The sequence below is a fragment of the Pristiophorus japonicus genome, chromosome 2, assembly GCF_044704955.1.
Source record: "Pristiophorus japonicus isolate sPriJap1 chromosome 2, sPriJap1.hap1, whole genome shotgun sequence".
Classification (NCBI taxonomy): domain Eukaryota; kingdom Metazoa; phylum Chordata; class Chondrichthyes; family Pristiophoridae; genus Pristiophorus; species Pristiophorus japonicus.
The window spans coordinates 293,751,874-293,769,541 of NC_091978.1; the positions used below are offsets into that span (position 1 = coordinate 293,751,874).

At 48.4% G+C, this 17,668-nt stretch overlaps 1 protein-coding gene across 1 annotated transcript in view; it reads right to left on the reverse strand.

Moving 5' to 3' along the window:
• Nucleotides 1-17,668, reverse strand: part of hhip (hedgehog interacting protein) — a 233,580-nt gene that overhangs the window by 133,935 nt on the left and 81,977 nt on the right. Inside the window, exons 8-9 of the mRNA XM_070865050.1 lie at nt 11,104-11,225; nt 10,723-10,846 (exon numbers count right to left, since the gene is read on the reverse strand). Of these exons, the coding sequence (XP_070721151.1) occupies nt 10,723-10,846; nt 11,104-11,225 (246 nt within the window). The remainder of the gene's footprint in view (nt 1-10,722; nt 10,847-11,103; nt 11,226-17,668) is intronic.

A 17,668-nucleotide genomic window follows, 5' to 3' on the forward strand; every position in this document is an offset into this window, starting at 1 on the left:
GGGAGGGAAGGATAGAGGAGGGATGGAGGGATGGAGGGAAGGAGAGAGGAGGGAGGGAAGGAGATTGGAGGTAGGGAGTGAAGGAGATGGAGGGAGGGAGGGAAAGAGAGGAGAGGAGGGAGGGAGGAAGGAGATCGGAGGAAGGAGAGAGGAGGGAGGGAGGGAAGGAGATCAGGGAGGGAGGAGGGAAGGAGATTGGAGGTAGGGAGGGAAGGAGATTGGAGGTAGGGAGGGAAGGAGATTGGAGGGAGGGAGGGAAGGAGAGAGGAGGGAGGGAGGGAAGGAGGGGGGAGGGAGGGGAGGGAGGAGAGAGGAGGAAGGAGAGAGGAGGGAGGGAGGGAAGGAGATCGGAGGAAGGGAGGGAAGGAGAGAGGAGGAAGGGAGGGAGGGAGAGAGGAGAAAGGGAGGGAGGGAGGGAAGGAGAGAGGAGGGAGGGAGGGAGGGAAGGAGAGAGGAGGGAGAGAGGGAAGGAGAGAGGAGGGAGAGAGGGAAGGAGAGAGGAGGGAGGGAGGAATGAGAGAGGAGGGAGGGAGGGAATGAGAGAGGAGGGAGGGAGGAAAGGAGAGTGGAGGGAGGGAAGGAAGGGAGAGGAGGGAGGGAGGGAAGGAGAGAGGAGGGAGGGAGGGAGGGAGAGAAGGAGGGGAGGAGGGAAGGAGGGAAGGAGAGAGGAGCGAGGGAGGGATGGAAGTAGAGAGGAGGGAGGGATGGAGGGAGGGAGGAAGGTGAAGGAGGGAGGGAGGGAAGGAGAGAGGAGGGAGGTAGGGAAGGAGAGAGGAGGGAGGGAGGGAAGGAGAGAGGAGGGAGGGAGGGAAGGGAGGAGAGAGGAGGGAGGGAGGGAAGGAGAGAGGAGGAGAGGGAGGGAAGGAGAGAGGAGGGAGGGAGGGAAGGAGAGAGGAGGAGGGAGGAGGGAAGGAGGAGGAGGGAGGGAGGGAAAGGAGAGAGGAGAGAGGAGGGAGGGAGGGAGGGATGGAAGGAGAGAGGGAGGGAGGGAGGGAAGGAGAGAGGAGGGAGGAGGGAGGGAGGGGAGAGAGAGGGGGAGGAGAGAAGGAGAGAGGAGGGAGGGAGGGAAGGAGAGGGGAGGGAGGGAGGGAAGGGTGGAAGGAGAGGGGATGGAGGGAGGGAGGGAGAGAGGAGGGAGGGAGGGAAGGAGGAGGAGGGAGGGAGGGAAGGAGAGAGGAGGGAGGGAGGGAAGGAGAGGGGAGGGAGGGAGGGAAGGAGAGGGGATGGAGGGAGGGAAGGAGAGGGGAGGGAGGAGAGAGGGAGGGAAGGAAGGGAGGAGAGAGGGAGGGGGGAGGAGAGGAGGGAGGGAGGGAGGGAGGGAATTGAAGGAGAGAGGAGGGAGGGAGGGAAGGAGAGAGGAGGGAGGGAGGGGAGGAGGGAGGGGGGGAGGGGGGGAGGGAGGGAGGGAGGGAGGGAGGGAGGAGGAGAGAAGGCGGCTGAACGGCCGGGCCCAAGACTTCGGGTGCTGGATTTACAGGTAGGTGGTGTCTGGGGGGGGGGGGGGGGGGCGGTTGCGGAGGTCCGGGGGGAGGGGGGGCTGCGGCGCGGAGCTCGGGTCGGGTGAGGGGGGGGGGGGGGGGGGAGGGTGGAAAGAGAGCGGAGGTCGGGTCGGGTGAGGGGGGGGGGGGGGGGGGGGAGGGTGGAAGAGAGCGGAGGTCGGGTCGGGGGAAGCAGAGGTCGAGTCGCCGGGGGGGGGGAGTGCGGGGGTCGGGGAGAGCGGGGGTCGGGTCGGATGGGAGGAGCCTTATCCACGGACCCCCAGTGAGGCCATTCGGCCAGGGGCGGTGTGCTTCGGGCCCCTCCCACAGTTTTGGGCACCTGGAGCTACTGCACTTGCGCGCCCACTATAGCGCATGTGCAGAGGTCCCGGCACTGTTTTCAGCGCAGGGACCTGGCTCCGCCCTCCCACAGCTCGTGCTGCGCCGCGCCCAGCTCCAGAGGACCTGCAGGGAGCCAGAGAATAGGTGAGTTTTTTTTTAGGCGCACTTTGTGGCTCGAAAAACGGGCGTCCAGGTCCGGGTTGCGCCGTTTTAGGCGCGGCCCGAAACTTGTGCCCATAGAATGCCTACGAACATTAAGTGTTCATAACCGAACATTCACATAGCACAACTGCATGGTCAGGAAGTATTTGAAAAATAATAGTATTTAAAAAAATTGCATGACAGAATGAGAGGGAGTACTGAATCTTTGATGATGAAATGTGCACCTGTTTGTTTTGTAGGTGTACCATTACTACTGTGTACCTCTTCAAAATCAAGATTACTGCTGGATTTGAAGAAGTGAAATTTTGGAACTTAAAGTAAGTTGCAGATTCAGGCAGATATTATAACAGGATGCTAAGTCATATCTTTCAACAATTTTAGGATGACATAGCACACAAAATGATGGTCCACATTCTGATCAGCATTCCCTTAATATCAGCAGTAACCCATCCAATGTCATAGTAAAGGAGGAGGCAGTAGAGAAATTGGATAGGATAAAAATAGATAGAGGAGGCACTTAAAGGTTGGCAGCACGCAAAGTAGAAAAATCACCCGGTCTGGATAGGATGTATTCTAGGTTGCTGAGAGAAGGGTGGAATATTGCAGAGGCTCTGGCCACAATCTTCCAATCCTCCTTAGATATGGGAGTAGTGCCAGAGGCTGGGAGGATTACAAATGTTACATCTCTGTTGAAAAAGGGGGAGAGGGATAAGCCTGGCAACTACATGCCAGCCAGCTTAACGTTATTAGTAGGGAAACTTTTAGAAACAATGGGCTTAATTTTCCCCAGAGATTTGCGCTGTTTTGTTTGGAATAGGCTGCTTTTTTTGGTGAATTGAGTTAAATTTTTGGAGTATTTTTTTTTCTCCAAACTTTCCCTCTGCGATCTGCGTGGCGTAACGGACTTAGTTCCGATTTTTCTAGGCCAGTTTTTTTTCCACCTCAGAGGGGGCGTTCCCTCATATTTGTGCCGGTTTTTTCAATTGGACAACATTTTTCTCCATTACGTTGGCGTATCTGGCCACTCCCAAAAAACCTTTTGTTGAGTTAAGAAACCAGCGCACATTCACAAATCTGCACTGATAAGGCATCATTGTTTTTAAATTGAAGATTTTGGAGGGAGTCACGAACACTGTCAAAATCAATAATAAAGTTCAACTTTTTTTTTAACCTGTCATCGTAGAATTGTAAATTTGTTGGATTTCATAAGTTTTCTCATTTTTTAAACTCACTCACACGCCACCTCTGAACGTCTTGAAGAAGGCCTGGAGGATTGTAGGTTTGGCCGGCAGAATCGGCCTCGCGCCCAGACATAGGGGCTTGGGGTTCGGCTACAAAACAAACCCGGGGGGGGGGGGGGGAAAACAGAGGAGGAGAGGAGAGAGAGATTGCTGATAGAAACATAGAAACATAGAAAATAGGTGCAGGAGCAGGCCATTCAGCCCTTCTAGCCTGCACCGCCATTCAATGAGTTCATGGCTGAACATGAAACTTCAGTACCCCCTTCCTGCTTTCTCGCCATAACCCTTGATCCCCCGAGTAGTAAGGACTTCATCTAACTCCCTTTTGAATATATTTAGTGAATTGGCCTCAACTACTTTCTGTGGTAGAGAATTCCACAGGTTCACCACTCTCTGGGTGAAGAAGTTTCTCCTCATCTCGGTCCTAAATGGCTTACCCCTTATCCTCAGACTGTGACCCCTGGTTCTGGACTTCCCCAACATTGGGAACATTCTTTCTGCATCTAACCTGTCTAAACCCGTCAGAATTTTAAACGTTTCTATGAGGTCCCCTCTCATTCTTCTGAACTCCAGTGAATACAAGCCCAATTGATCCAATCTTTCTTGATAGGTCAGTCCCGCCATCCCGGGAATCAGTCTGGTGAACCTTCGCTGCACTCCCTCAATAGCAAGAATGTCCTTCCTCAAGTTAGGAGACCAAAACTGTACACAATACTCCAGGTGTGGCCTCACCAAGGCCCTGTACAACTGTAGCAACACCTCCCTGCCCCTGTATTCAAATCCCCTCGCTATGAAGGCCAACATGCCATTTGCTTTCTTAACCGCCTGCTGTACCTGCATGCCAACCTTCAATGACTGATGTACCATGACACCCAGGTCTCGTTGCACCTTCCCTTTTCCTAATCTGTCACCATTCAGATAATAGTCTGTCTCTCTGTTTTTACCACCAAAGTGGATAACCTCACATTTATCCACATTATACTTCATCTGCCATGCATTTGCCCACTCACCTAACCTATCCAAGTCACTCTGCAGCCTAATAGCATCCTCCTCGCAGCTCACACTGCCACCCAACTTAGTATCATCCGCAAATTTGGAGATACTGCATTTAATCCCCTCGTCTAAATCATTAATGTACAATGTAAACAGCTGGGGCCCCAGCACAGAACCTTGCGGCACTCCACTAGTCACTGCCTGCCATTCTGAAAAGTACCCGTTTACTCCTACTCTTTGCTTCCTGTCTGACAACCAGTTCTCAATCCACGTCAGCACACTACCCCCAATCCCATGTGCTTTAACTTTGCACATTAATCTCTTGTGTGGGACCTTGTCGAAAGCCTTCTGAAAGTCCAAATATACCACATCAACTGGTTCTCCTTTGTCCACTTTACTGGAAACATCCTCAAAAAATTCCAGAAGATTTGTCGAGCATGATTTCCCTTTCACAAATCCATGCTGACTTGGACCTATCATGTCACCATTTTCCAGATGCACTGCTATGACATCCTTAATAATTGATTCCATCATTTTACCCACTACTGAGGTCAGGCTGACCGGTCTATAATTCCCTGTTTTCTCTCTCCCTCCTTTTTTAAAAAGTGGGGTTACATTGGCTACCCTCCACTCCATAGGAACTGATCCAGAGTCAATGGAATGTTGGAAAATGACTGTCAATGCATCCGCTATTTCCAAGGCCACCTCCTTAAGTACTCTAGGATGCAGGCCATCAGGCCCTGGGGATTTATCTGCCTTCAATCCCATCAATTTCCCCAACACAATTTCCCGACTAATAAAGATTTCCCTCAGTTCCTCTTCCTTACTAGACCCTCTGACCCCTTTTATATCCGGAAGGTTGTTTGTATCCTCCTTAGTGAATACCGAACCAAAGTACTTGTTCAATTGATCCGCCATTTCTTTGTTCCCCGTTATGACTTCCCCTGATTCTGACTGCAGGGGACCTATGTTTGTCTTCACCAACCTTTTTCTCTTTACATACCTATAGAAACTTTTGCAATCCGCCTTAATGTTCCCTGCAAGCTTCTTCTCGTACTCCATTTTCCCTGTCCTAATCAAACCCTTTGTCCTCCTCTGCTGAGTTCTAAATTTCTCCCAGTCCCCAGGTTCGCTGCTATTTCTGGCCAATTTGTATGCCACTTCCTTGGCTTTAATACTATCCCTGATTTCCCTAGATAGCCACGGTTGAGCCACCTTCCCCTTTTTATTTTTACGCCAGACAGGAATGTACAATTGTTGTACTTCATCCATGCGGTCTCTAAATGTCTGCCATTGCCCATCCACAGTCAACCCCCTAAGTATCATTCGCCAATCTATCCTAGCCAATTCTCGCCTCATACCTTCAAAGTTACCCTTCTTTAAGTTCTGGACCATGGTCTCTGAATTTACTGTTTCATTCTCCATCCTAATGCAGAATTCCACCATATTATGGTCACTCTTCCCCAAGGGGCCTCGCACAATGAGATTGCTAATTAATCCTCTCTCATTACACAACACCCAGTCTAAGATGGCCTCCCCCCTAGTTGGTTCCTCAACATATTGGTCTAGAAAACCATCCCTTATGCACTCCAGGAAATCCTCCTCCATCGTATTGCTTCCAGTTTGGCTAGCCCAATCTATGTGCATATTAAAGTCACCCATTATAACTGCTACACCTTTATTGCATGCACCCCTAATTTCCTGTTTGATGCCCTCCCCAACATCCCTATTACTGTTTGGAGGTCTGTACACAACTCCTACTAACGTTTTTTGCCCTTTGGTGTTCTGCAGCTCTACCCATATAGATTCCACATCATCCAAGCTAATGTCTTTCCTAACTATTGCATTAATCTCCTCTTTAACCAGCAATGCTACCCCACCTCCTTTTCCTTTTATTCTATCCTTCCTGAATGTTGAATACCCCTGAATGTTGAGTTCCCAGCCCTGATCATCCTGGAGCCACGTCTCCGTAATCCCAATCACATCATATTTGTTAACATCTATTTGCACAATTAATTCATCCACCTTATTGCGGATACTCCTTGCATTAAGGCACAAAGCCTTCAGGCTTGTTTTATTAACACCCTTTGTCCTTTTAGAATTTTGCTGTACAGTGGCCCTTTTTGTTCTTTGCCTTGGGTTTCTCTGCCCTACACTTTTCCTCATCTCCTTTCTGTCTTTTGCTTTTGGCTCCTTTTTGTTTCCCTCTGTCTCCCTGCATTGGTTCCCATCCCCCTGCCATATTAGTTTAAATCCTCCCCAACAGCACTAGCAAACACTCCCCCGGGGAGGGAGAGAGATAGCCAATCTTATGGCTTGTAGCCCGGAGAGGGAGATACCTGTACCTGAGTGATGCAGACTGTGTCAGAAGGCTGCGTTTCCGCAAAGAAGTTGTCAGTGAGATCTGAGAGTTGGTGAAATCAGACCTGCAGCCGAGAAGCGCCAGAAGGACTGCTTTGTCAGTTGAACTGAAGGTTACAGCTGCACTTTCATTCTATGCCTCTGGATCGTTTCAAGCTACAACTGGGGATGTGTGTGCTATCTCTCAGCATGCAACACATGTCTCCACTCACCAGGTCGCGGCTGCACTGTATGCGTGGAGGAATGACTTTATCAAGTTCCTCATGACCTTCCAAGCAATCCATGACAGGGCTGTGGGCTTCTCAAGGATTGCTGTTTCCCCAAAGGTACAGGGCTGCATTGATTGTACCCATATCGCTTTGCGAGCACCTTTGCAAGATTCTGAGATGCATAAGAATAGAAAAGGCTTCCACTCCATTAAAGTGCAGCTCATGTGTGACAACATGCATCGCATCATGTCAGGCGATGCAAGATACCCTGGCAGCACCCATGATGCGTCATCCTATGTTTCAGCAGCAGCAGCCAGAAGGGCAGAGCTGGCTACTGGGCCACAAAGAGTACGGCCTCGCCACCTGGCTCATGAAGCCCCTACGCGTAACCCGGACGGAAGCTGACCGTCAATACAACATGTCGCACATTGCAACGCGCAGCATCATTAAGAGGACCATTGGCATATTGAAACAGCGTTTCTGATGCCTGGACCATTCCGGAAGCTACGTGCTGTACTCCCCTGAGATTGTCAGTCAGTTCACTGTTGTGTGCTGCATAACCTTAACTTAGCCATCATTAGGCAGCAGCACCTGGTAGTGGAAGATCCACCTGCGGTGAGAGTGGCTGATGATAATAATGTGGAAGATGCAGATGATGAGGATGAGGATGAGGATGAGGAGGAGGATGATGACGACGACGAGGATGAGGAAGCCATGCAAGTGCCGAGTTCGGAGCACGACGGCGGGCCATTGTGCTCCTTTAACGATTACCCGAGCCTTGCACCAACAGCTCATCAGTGAACATTTTATTGTTTGGAGCTGTTCCGTAATGTTGTATTGTGTTAATGGAACTTGATTCAGTTTTAATGTAAAATATATTTTATTTAAAAGTTTACAATGTACTTAACTTAACTTTAAAAAAATTATTCTTGTGTCAAACTTTACGATCACTCTTTAAGATCACTCAAAAATGTTATAATTTATAAACTTGTAAATTTACATAACTTACAAAAAACTTTTAATTTGAGAACAGTTACAACAGTAACAATAATAACAACAGCAGCAAAGAAAGGCTGCACCCATCTCTCATCCCCCTCAGTCTAACACCGCCCGCTGCGCTTGGTCTTGGACTCTCCACCACCTCTGCCCACAGGCGGTGGCGCAGTGTTTTTGGGCTTGGTACCAAGCTTATTCCTTCTAACATCTCGGGTACTGCACATGTCTTGAGGGTGGGGCGTCAGCGTCAGGCTGCAATTTGGAGCGCCTAGCTTGGGGCTCTTCAGAGGCTGGTGTGGGGATTGCAGTGGGAGTGGCAGTTGATTCTGTCAATCGGTGCGGGGTCTGGGCATGTTCCCTTATTGCAGCAGCTAACTCCAACATGCCGTCCCTCATGCACCCTGACAGTGTCTCAGTGGACTGCAACAATTGCTCCCTAATGGCCAGTACTACCTCTGACAATCCCTCACTCAATGCCAGTGTCGTGGTTTGTACTACTTCTGACATTCCCTCACTGACGGTCCGTGCAAGTGTTGTTACGTCTCCCGACAGTCCCGCTACCTCATCACTCACCCCACTGATGGTGTCCAGGAGTCATCGGGTAAGGTCAATGCTCTCCACACTTAATGACATAATCTGAACCACATCTGTTACATCCTGCATCTCAGGAGAGCGTGGTCGAGCTCTCCTTCCCCTCCTCACCCAGGGTGTGGCTCGCTGCATCCCACTGGGACCTGCAGCCTCGGACAGTGGGGCCCTGGGTGTGCCTCGCTGCACCACACCACTGGGGCCCGCAGCCTGGGACATGGGGCTCTGGATATGTCTCGCTGCACCCCACTACTGGGACCCGCAACCTCGGAAGGTGTGAAACCATGGAATCTCCTACCAACACTCAAACCACTAGTCACGGAAGGGGCTGACATATTCCTCCATTTTCAGTACAACAGTGGGAGCTTCATCCAGCTCGGTCCACTCCCCTTCTTGGTCTGGAGGGTTGGATTGTAAGATGTTCTCCTCTTCAGGCTCATCCTTGTCTGAATCTTCTTCTGCATCGTCAGGGTTGGCCTCCAGCTCTGCAAAATACAACAGAACATACAAATGGTTAGCAGCAGAGGAGGGGGCAGGGTGGGTGGCATGAGTAGGATCACACATCGCAGGCCAGACAGCAGGCTGATTTGAAGGACCATGATGAATTTTCAGGACTTACCCTTTCCCTCGAGTGTGGGCCCAGCTTGTGCAGTACTGATTGTTTTTCCCCAGGCAGGACCCATCAAAGCAGCGACCCTCTCTTCCAAAGGTGTCAGTGGGTGCAGATTTGCCGGGCCTCCTCCTGTTCGAGTTCTTTCCCTTTTATTGTGCGCCACTTTCCTGTGCAAAGATGAAAATGCAACTTTTTAAAGAGGGTGTCTTTCTGCTGGGTGGGACATATACAGCTGGTCACATTTACAATTGCATTGAATAAATGAAAATGTTACTTACACTAACTACTTGACCAGGGTCCTGCCATTTCTTTTTACACTGGCTTCCAGATCTCATGGTGTTCACCATTGCACAGTAATCTTCGGCAATTTGGTTCCAGCGTTTTTTAATTTCTTTTGGTGTGAACTTTTGTGTATCCAGCTGCTGCCATCTGTTCTCAATCACAGTAACTAGTGCCTCCACTTCTTCCAGCAAAAAATTCTTGGTCCTTGGTCCGCGTTGCATCTTGTATTGCTCCAGCTGTGATTTTTCCAATGCTCTCACAGCACTCCTTCTCACACACAACTGTCTCTTGAAAAATGACCAACTGCCAAATCAGAGTTGTACTGAGCATGCGCATCCATTGGAACGATGTGCAGAAGGTGCGGTATTGTTTTTTGGCGCAGACAGTAGGCTTCCCCCGCCCCTCCCCCCCTCCCCCGGAGGGGACTGGACACGCTGCGCAGCGCCAAATTCGAATTATACATGGTGGAAAGTTTGGCAAAATATTTCTGACGAATTTCTCGCTTAGAAACCCCAGCGTAACTCTGGAAACACATCAGAAAACAGGCTTTGGGAAAATTGAGCCCAATAATCCGAGACAACATTAACTGTCATTTATAAAAATATGGGTTAATAAATGACAGCCAGAAAGGATTTTTTTTTAAAAAGGCAAATCAGGTTTGACTAACTTGATTGAGTTCTTTGATGAAGTAATGAAGAGGGATAATGAAGGTAGTGTGGTTGATGGTGTGTATAGACTTTAAAAAGGCATTGGATAATGTACCACATAACAGACTTGTTAAGCACATGGGATTAAGGGCCAGTGCCTGTGGATACCTAATTGGCTCCTTCTGTGCTAAATCATTCTATAATTCTATGATTATTCATTAGCGCTAATATTAAGTCAGACATTAATCAGAAAACCTAGACTATTATAGGAACAGGACTAGGCCATTCAGTCCCTCAAGCTTGTTTCACCATTAAATTAGATCATGGCTGACCTGTACCTTAACTCCATTTACCCGCCTTTGTTCTGTATCCATTAATATCCTGACCAAACAAAAATCTATTATTCTGGACTCCTGCATCAGAGGAAATAGTTTCTCTTTATCTACTCTATTAATTCCTTTAATCATCACACCTGAATTAGATGACCCCTTGATCTTCTACACTCAAGGGAATACAAGCTTAATCTGTGCAGCCTGTCCTCATAATTTAAGCCTTTTAGCCCTGGTCATTATCATCATCATAGGCAGTCCCTCGGAATCGAGGAAGACTTGCTTCCACTCTGAACATGAGAGGTGTGTGTGTATATAATCTGCAGTGCATTCTTTCCGAAGGATATATTATGTAATGCAACCTAGAGAATCTTCAGAAAACATGATTAAAATATTTTTTTTGTAGGCAGTGTTTACTACAGGAGCAAACAAGCACCAAATTTATTGTGTGCACAGTTTTATGGAAATTTTGCAAACATACCCATTTCGGTCTCCGAAGATATAGCTTCCAAAAAGTCTTCTCGATTGGCATCCTCTGTATATAAAGCCACCCACTAAAGGGCTGTGACTAGAAGATTTGAATTCAACCACTGGAGGTTCGGTTTCTGAAAACATAAACAACCTTGGCATTCATTTCTGACAGGAAATGTTAGCTAAATATAACAGATTAGGAATACATTTGCTTTACTTGCATTATATGAAATGTTAGGGAGGGATGAATTATTTGTAATTTTAGTCACAATAGTATAGCCTCTTTATCACCTTTTAACTATTTTTCTATAAAAAGCATGTCATATTTATGTGCAGCTGTTCAAAATAAAAATATACGCACCAACAAGCATGCTTTGAGATTCACAATTACCATAATCTTTTCCCCTTGTTATCTTGATTATTCTTCCTGATGATTTATTCCAAGTATTTGACTCTGCACAAAGGATGGTCACATTGCCATTAGGGTCTGTGAGATGCTGATCCACTGCACACCTACGTAAAATAAATACATTACTAAAGAAAGTCACTGAGGGAAAAATACATCAAAATGTATCTTACAGATTCTTTAAGCGCTAGTAATGCAAGCCTTTAAAATACGATCAACAGACACTGGTAGAAACAATGATGCATTTAATAATTCAATACTTTTCACCATTTTCTCCTCTTTAGATACTTGGGGCTGAATTTTTGGCTTCGGAAATGTTTGGACAGCATTGGCGGTGGGGTCGTTCTGATACTGTCTGGGAACAGTTTGCGCCCAAGTCTGAAAAATTCGGCCAAGAGAGGTTTGATGATCAGGGGCGCTAAATCAGGCATCACACCAGGAACTTTTAGCGCCCGAGCCGAAAATCACGGTGGTAAAGATGGTCGCCATTTTGCGCATGCGCAGATGCGCTCAAGAGTTTCCAGGGCGCAGACGGTATTTCTGGATACGGCAGCCTCCTGCGGCATGGGTAGAAGACCCGGCCAAGAAGTTGCACTTCTGCAGAGATGGAGCAGCAACAGGGCAGGCAGAGTGCCAGGAGGTTTTCCCCAAGAGGCTTCTGAGACCTTAGCTACGGCTGTGGAAAGGAGGTGGAGATCATTACATCTTGTTCGGGGAGGGAGACTGCCGCCCAGTATTTACAAACACATCTGGCATGAGACAGCACAGGAAGTCTCAGCAGCTGACAGGGTGGCCAGGACTGGCATTGAATGCAGGAAAAAATTCAACAACCTCATGAGGATGGTCAGGGTGAGTACCCTTAACATTTATGTAGGCCTTGCATGCTGCCAAGATCAATGGCTCACACAATGTTAAGTGTTTTATGGAACTTCCCCTTCTCAATGTGTTGCAGGCCATGGTGTGGGCTGTAGAATGCAGCAGAAAGCTGAATATCTTCCCCAGCCATTACCTCTGCATTCAGGATGCATGCATCCTCTTGTACCCTAATCATCGTCAAGCCTCAAGGACATTGATGATTTGCGTTTCATTGGCATCACCGTGAGCCGCTATTCTATCTGCCTCTCACCTCCTTCCAGTGTTTGTAATGCCTTACTCAACAGCCACACACATTGAAGAGAAGACATTTGCACATGCACACAGTCGCAGCTATTTAACTATAGAAGGCATATGTGGCATAGCAGAAGGTGGATCCTTACTGAACCTTTCTTTTTGTCCTTTTTGCAGGCGAAACTCTCCCACAACAGATGGGAGCATCTCTGAATAGGAGGCAGAGAGCCTGAGCTCATTGATCTAACAGAGGTTGAGGAACAGGTCTTGGCCCTCATGGGAACACCAGTTGCACTGTTGCCAGGGGCAATGCCAAGCCCCCTTCGGGTAGTGACGGTATGTGAATGGAACACTCGACTGGTGTAACTTCATTGCTACCCAATATGAAGCTGCCTAGCCCCTTTACATCTACATCTGCAATGCCACCTTCCTGCTATCACCCTGCCCCCGCCCCTTCTACTAACCACACGGCTGTTCTTTTCTGTTTGCAGATGACCAGCCACAACCTGCAATGCCTTCTCAGGAGCCTTCTGCGTCTGGGTATGGTGGAGACGACGAGGGAGGTGATGAAGGTCTGCAGCCTGAACCGCAGAGCCCAGCAGTCGCCACTCAAGTGGAGACAAAATCTGGGGAAGAGGCTGATTTCCAGGGTTGGACGACTGAGGCTCCTGGCCCCAGTGGCCTACAACAACACCAAGCAGAAGGGGAAGCTCGGAGGTCAGCTCCCCAGAGGATGAGTTGGCTCAGATGTCCTGCTGAAGAACAGGCAGACAAGGACCTGGACTTGGTGGCAATGTCCAGTGAAAACACACAGATGCACCGCGAGCTCATGGGTGCATTGGTTAGGATCCCCGAGAGAATCAACAAACTCGCTGAGTGTTGTGGAGGCTGACTCACGCATTGACCCTGCATCTCCGGACTCCAGCTTTGACCACTCTCAGAGGCAGGTGAACTCCAGCAGCGACAGTCGCATGCCAGAGTACGTGGCGCATGCCCTTGATTACGTTGCAGAATCACATTGCAGGCAGAAGTGACAACGCAGCTTGGTGATGTGATGCAGGCGATGACTGCTGCCATACTCTGTCTTCCCCATTGTCCAACGGGAAGTGATGGTGCCGAAGCAGGCCAGCAAGTTGTGATGACACATCGTGCTCCGGATGCTGAGGCCCAGCCCTGTCTGAGTTCAGTGGTTCCCAGGAGATGGAAGGTGCTATCATTCCTCAGGGTGACAGCATTCTGGATCCTAGCACTGATTCTCAGTCCATGCACCTTACGCAGTCCACACCCGACCTGTTGGGAGACTGCTTCCGCCGATGCTGAGGCACAGCAGTCAGTAGCCGGGCCTTCCAAGCCCAGAGCTGGTCCAGGGCGTCTTCCTAAACCATCTGCATTGTCTGCCCCACTTACACAGCAGCCCTCGAGCAGCCTTGTTGTAGGCACTGAGGCCTCATTGTTCGTAAATTTTTTAGATAAATATTTCACTTTGACCCGGGTTGGTGTCCTGCGTATTGTTGCAAAGCTCAGTGTAGATGTGCCTTTATTGTGGCACGATGCATGGCCGGTATTAGGTGCATCCCTCAGGTTCCTCTATTTCAAGCAAACCAGTCCATTATGAGGTGCTGATGTGCTGCTGCATATGTCGGATGCTGCTGCCTCGAGGGAGCTGGAGCCATAGAAGGCCAGCGCCACAGTAACCTTCACTGCAATGGTCAGCGCAGTCCTGTTGGCACTGGAAGGCTGTAGGTCTGCCTGTAGGAGATGGCATATCTGTGTCAGCCCGTTTCCTTTCGGAAGCGCAACCTTCTCACACACTGCTCCTCAGATAGCTGGAGGTACGAACATCGGTACCTGTAAAGCTGTGGGGGGTAAGCCCTCTTCTCAGACATCTTCAGCCTCTCCTCATCCATTGGCTGACATGACTATCAGCCCTTCTTCTAGCTTGACGCTGCCTGGCAATAGCATGTAGAATGAAACACTGGCAAACTAATATTAGCCCCATTAAATCCTCTCCTGGACCCTGTAAGGACACTAATGCCAGATAAAAGTGCTGTTTGTAAGTCTCGGCCCCACACAGCGTTATGGGCGCATCCGTTGCAATGACTGTGAAGTGCGATGTAGGATCCTTATCTCCCCATTTCAAAATGCTGCCAATACCGCCTGCTGCACCCTGGGAATGCCTGTTTTTTCAGACGTTTCCTGGGGCGGGCGTTTAATGAGGCGTAAGGGCCGAAATTTGCTTCTGGAGCGCTAGTGCAGCGTTGCGTGAGGATTGACATCATGATCTCAGTGAAAGTCGAGGTCGGGGCGATAAGTTTTTGGACCGCCACAAACCATTAGCCGAAAACGCCAGTCGGGCAGTAAAAGTTGTACGCCCGTCGTTATGCCAAGAAAATCTATTTATCGCCCTTCTGGGGCGCTAACTGAGGCACAAGCGACCCAAAAATCCAGCCCCAGATATTTTACTTAAATATATGACAACATGGTGGTAGTTATAAGGCCGAAATTTCATCGAACCTGCTCTGTTGCTGAAGTGCAGTGATGTGGGACTTCTGGCCACTAGTCTTCTCCAGCCTGGCTCTGGCCAAAATCTCAGGTATTGGTGGGAGGGCGAGGGGAGAGGGTCATTTGCATAAAGGAAGCAGCAATAGAAACTTCAGAGTGGCACCTTTTTGCCTTGTTGAGAGTTGGACTGTTCTTGCCAAAGATCTCAGGACTTCTGAAGAGAAAGCTCCATTTTATGATTGCTGTTAGAAAACTGACATTGTGAACCAAAAATTCCTCGAACTGATATCCTGGCAATACAAGGCACACTTTGCACTGGCGGCTGAGGTGGAGGAACTAGCAGGATTTTGGGGGAATTACCTCGTATAGTGAGCCCCACTCCTTTTTTGACATTATACTGAAATTTGTTGATATTGTTTTTGGCGCGGAAGAATGGCAAAAAAATAAAAGCTCTCTCACTGGGAAATTAAAAATTTAAAAATAGATCTGGCTTTTATCTAAATTCCCAAGTACAAATGGATCCAATCCACCAATGCTTCCTTTCCTAATCCAGCCAATCTATTTCCTGGACTTTAAAAAAAATATGTATTTCTCTCATTCTTTGAAGCATTGTGGCATCATGTTATCAAAGTGCAAAATTACTATACCACAGTGCAGGAGAATGCAGTTCCTGGGCAGCTGCAAGTGGAAATGCAATAGACCAGGTGCTTCAGGGAGAGTGAAAAAAATCTCAGATGGAAATTCATACTGGCCAGTTAGACTACTATATTGGCAGTAGTAGGCTGTAGACCCACCACCCTGGTTGGAACATCGCCACAGTAAGACCAAGTGGGAAAGGGGATAAAACAATAAATACTTTTCAAATATGTACATACATTTTTCCTAATTTCAGTGCCATTAGTTTTGGTGCAAGATCAGAAAAATGAGATCGTTCCAAACCATGAAACAAACTTAACAAAATCCAAATTTAGGAAAAAAAATCTCTCATCTGACCTATTGAGTTAACCAAGCTGCTGGGACAAGGGTTCATTCATTTTAATCTCAACCTATCTTTATTAATTTGAAGAATCCCGATCCAAAATAAAAGGAAAAAAGAGGGCATCTTTCTCTTTCTATCCTTTGTAAGGAAGGTGAAAAGGGATGGAGAATTTCTTTTTAAACTGAAAAAAATTTGTTTAAATCTCAACACAAAGGACACAATCTTTTGTTTTCCATCATTCTTCATCTTCAGGCTTTTATGTTGAAACTTTTTTCTAAGTCTGCACTCTATTTTTCAAACAGAAAATCCAATTTTCTTCTCTCCTCTTAAAATTGCTTCTTGTTGATAGATAGCTAGTGGCAACCCTCCACAATTCACCTAATTAGCCATTCTTCAGTTGTGGGCATTGACCCCTCCACTGCCTCTGTGCTGTCAGACTGTTAGTCCGGCATCTAGTCCTGAATAAACCGCAATTTTCTCCAGTTAAACATTGGGAAGACTGAATCCATTGTCTTCGGCCCCACAACTAACTCCATACCTTTGTCACTAGTTCCACCCCTCTCCGGCCAGTGTCTCAGGTTGAATCAAGACTGTTCACAACCTCAGCACCCGATCTGAATCCGCGCTCAGCTTCTGACCCCATATCCTCTCTGGTGCACTCATAATAAAGGATGAAACTGAGTACTGTGTACAATGAGCAAGTGTGACCTTAGCTCCTTTAATAAGACTCCAGAGTGCAAGTACCTCGTGGGAGACCTGCTTATATACCATGCTCCCAAGGGATGGCTGGGATCCCTTGGGACTTCAACAGGTAGGCCCTCTGGTGGTAGTGTAATACAGGTTACAAGGGTTTAAATATATAACATCACTCTCCCGTGAAGTCAACAGTACACCTATTTACAAGGTGAGACGATCTGGGGCTTTTCGCTCCCTTGTCGATCGTCTCGGTACAAATGCAGGTCTGGGTGACTTGGTCAGTTCTTCACTGGGCTGTTGGGCAGCCTGGCTTGCCGGGCTGCTGGGGATGGTGAGTTCGGCTTCGTGCTCAACCGTGATGTCAGTTGCCACTTGTGTGTGTGTTGGAGGGTCAAAGTTGGAAGTGTCTTCTTCGGGCTGTTCGTAGCTGTTGGTGAACCGCAATTTGATTTGGTCCAAATGTTTTCTGTACGTTTTTCCATTGGCCAATTTGACCTGAAACACCCTACTCCCCTCTTTGGCTGTGACCATGCCAGCGAGCCATTTGGGACTATGTCCATAATTGAGCACAAACAGGATCATTGATCTCAATATCGCGTGACAAATTTGCGCGATCATGGTACACACTTTGTTGATGCCGCTTGCCCTCCACGTGACCATGGAGATCAGGGTGGACAAGAGAGAGCCTTGTTTTAAGCGCCCTTTTCATGAGCAGCTCGGCTGGGGGAACCCCGGTGAGTGAGTGGGGTCTGGTGCAGTAGCTGAGCAGCACTCGGGACAACCGGGTCTACAGGGAGCCTTCCGACACACGTTTCAAGCTTTGCTTGATGGTCTGAACTGCCCGTTCTGCCTGGCCGTTGGATGCGGGCTTGAATGGGGCAGATGTGACATGTTTGATCCCAATGCGGGTCATGAATTCCTTGAATTCAGCACTGGTGAAGCACGGCCCATTATCACTGAATAGGACATCAGGCAAGCCGTGCGTGGCAAACAAGGCTCGTAGGCTTCAATAGTGGCCGTTGACGTGCTTACAGATATTATCCATTTTGAGTAAGCATCCACGACAACCAAAAACATTTTGCCTAGAAATGGGCCCACATCGTCCACGTGGATCCTTGACCACGGTTTGGAGGTGCATTGCTCAGCTGACAGCAAGTGTTGCACTGGCGCACACATGACTCTAAATCTGAGTCGATGCCAGGCCACCACACATGGGATCTGGCTATGGCTTTCATCATTACAATGCCTGGGTGTGTGCTGTGCAGT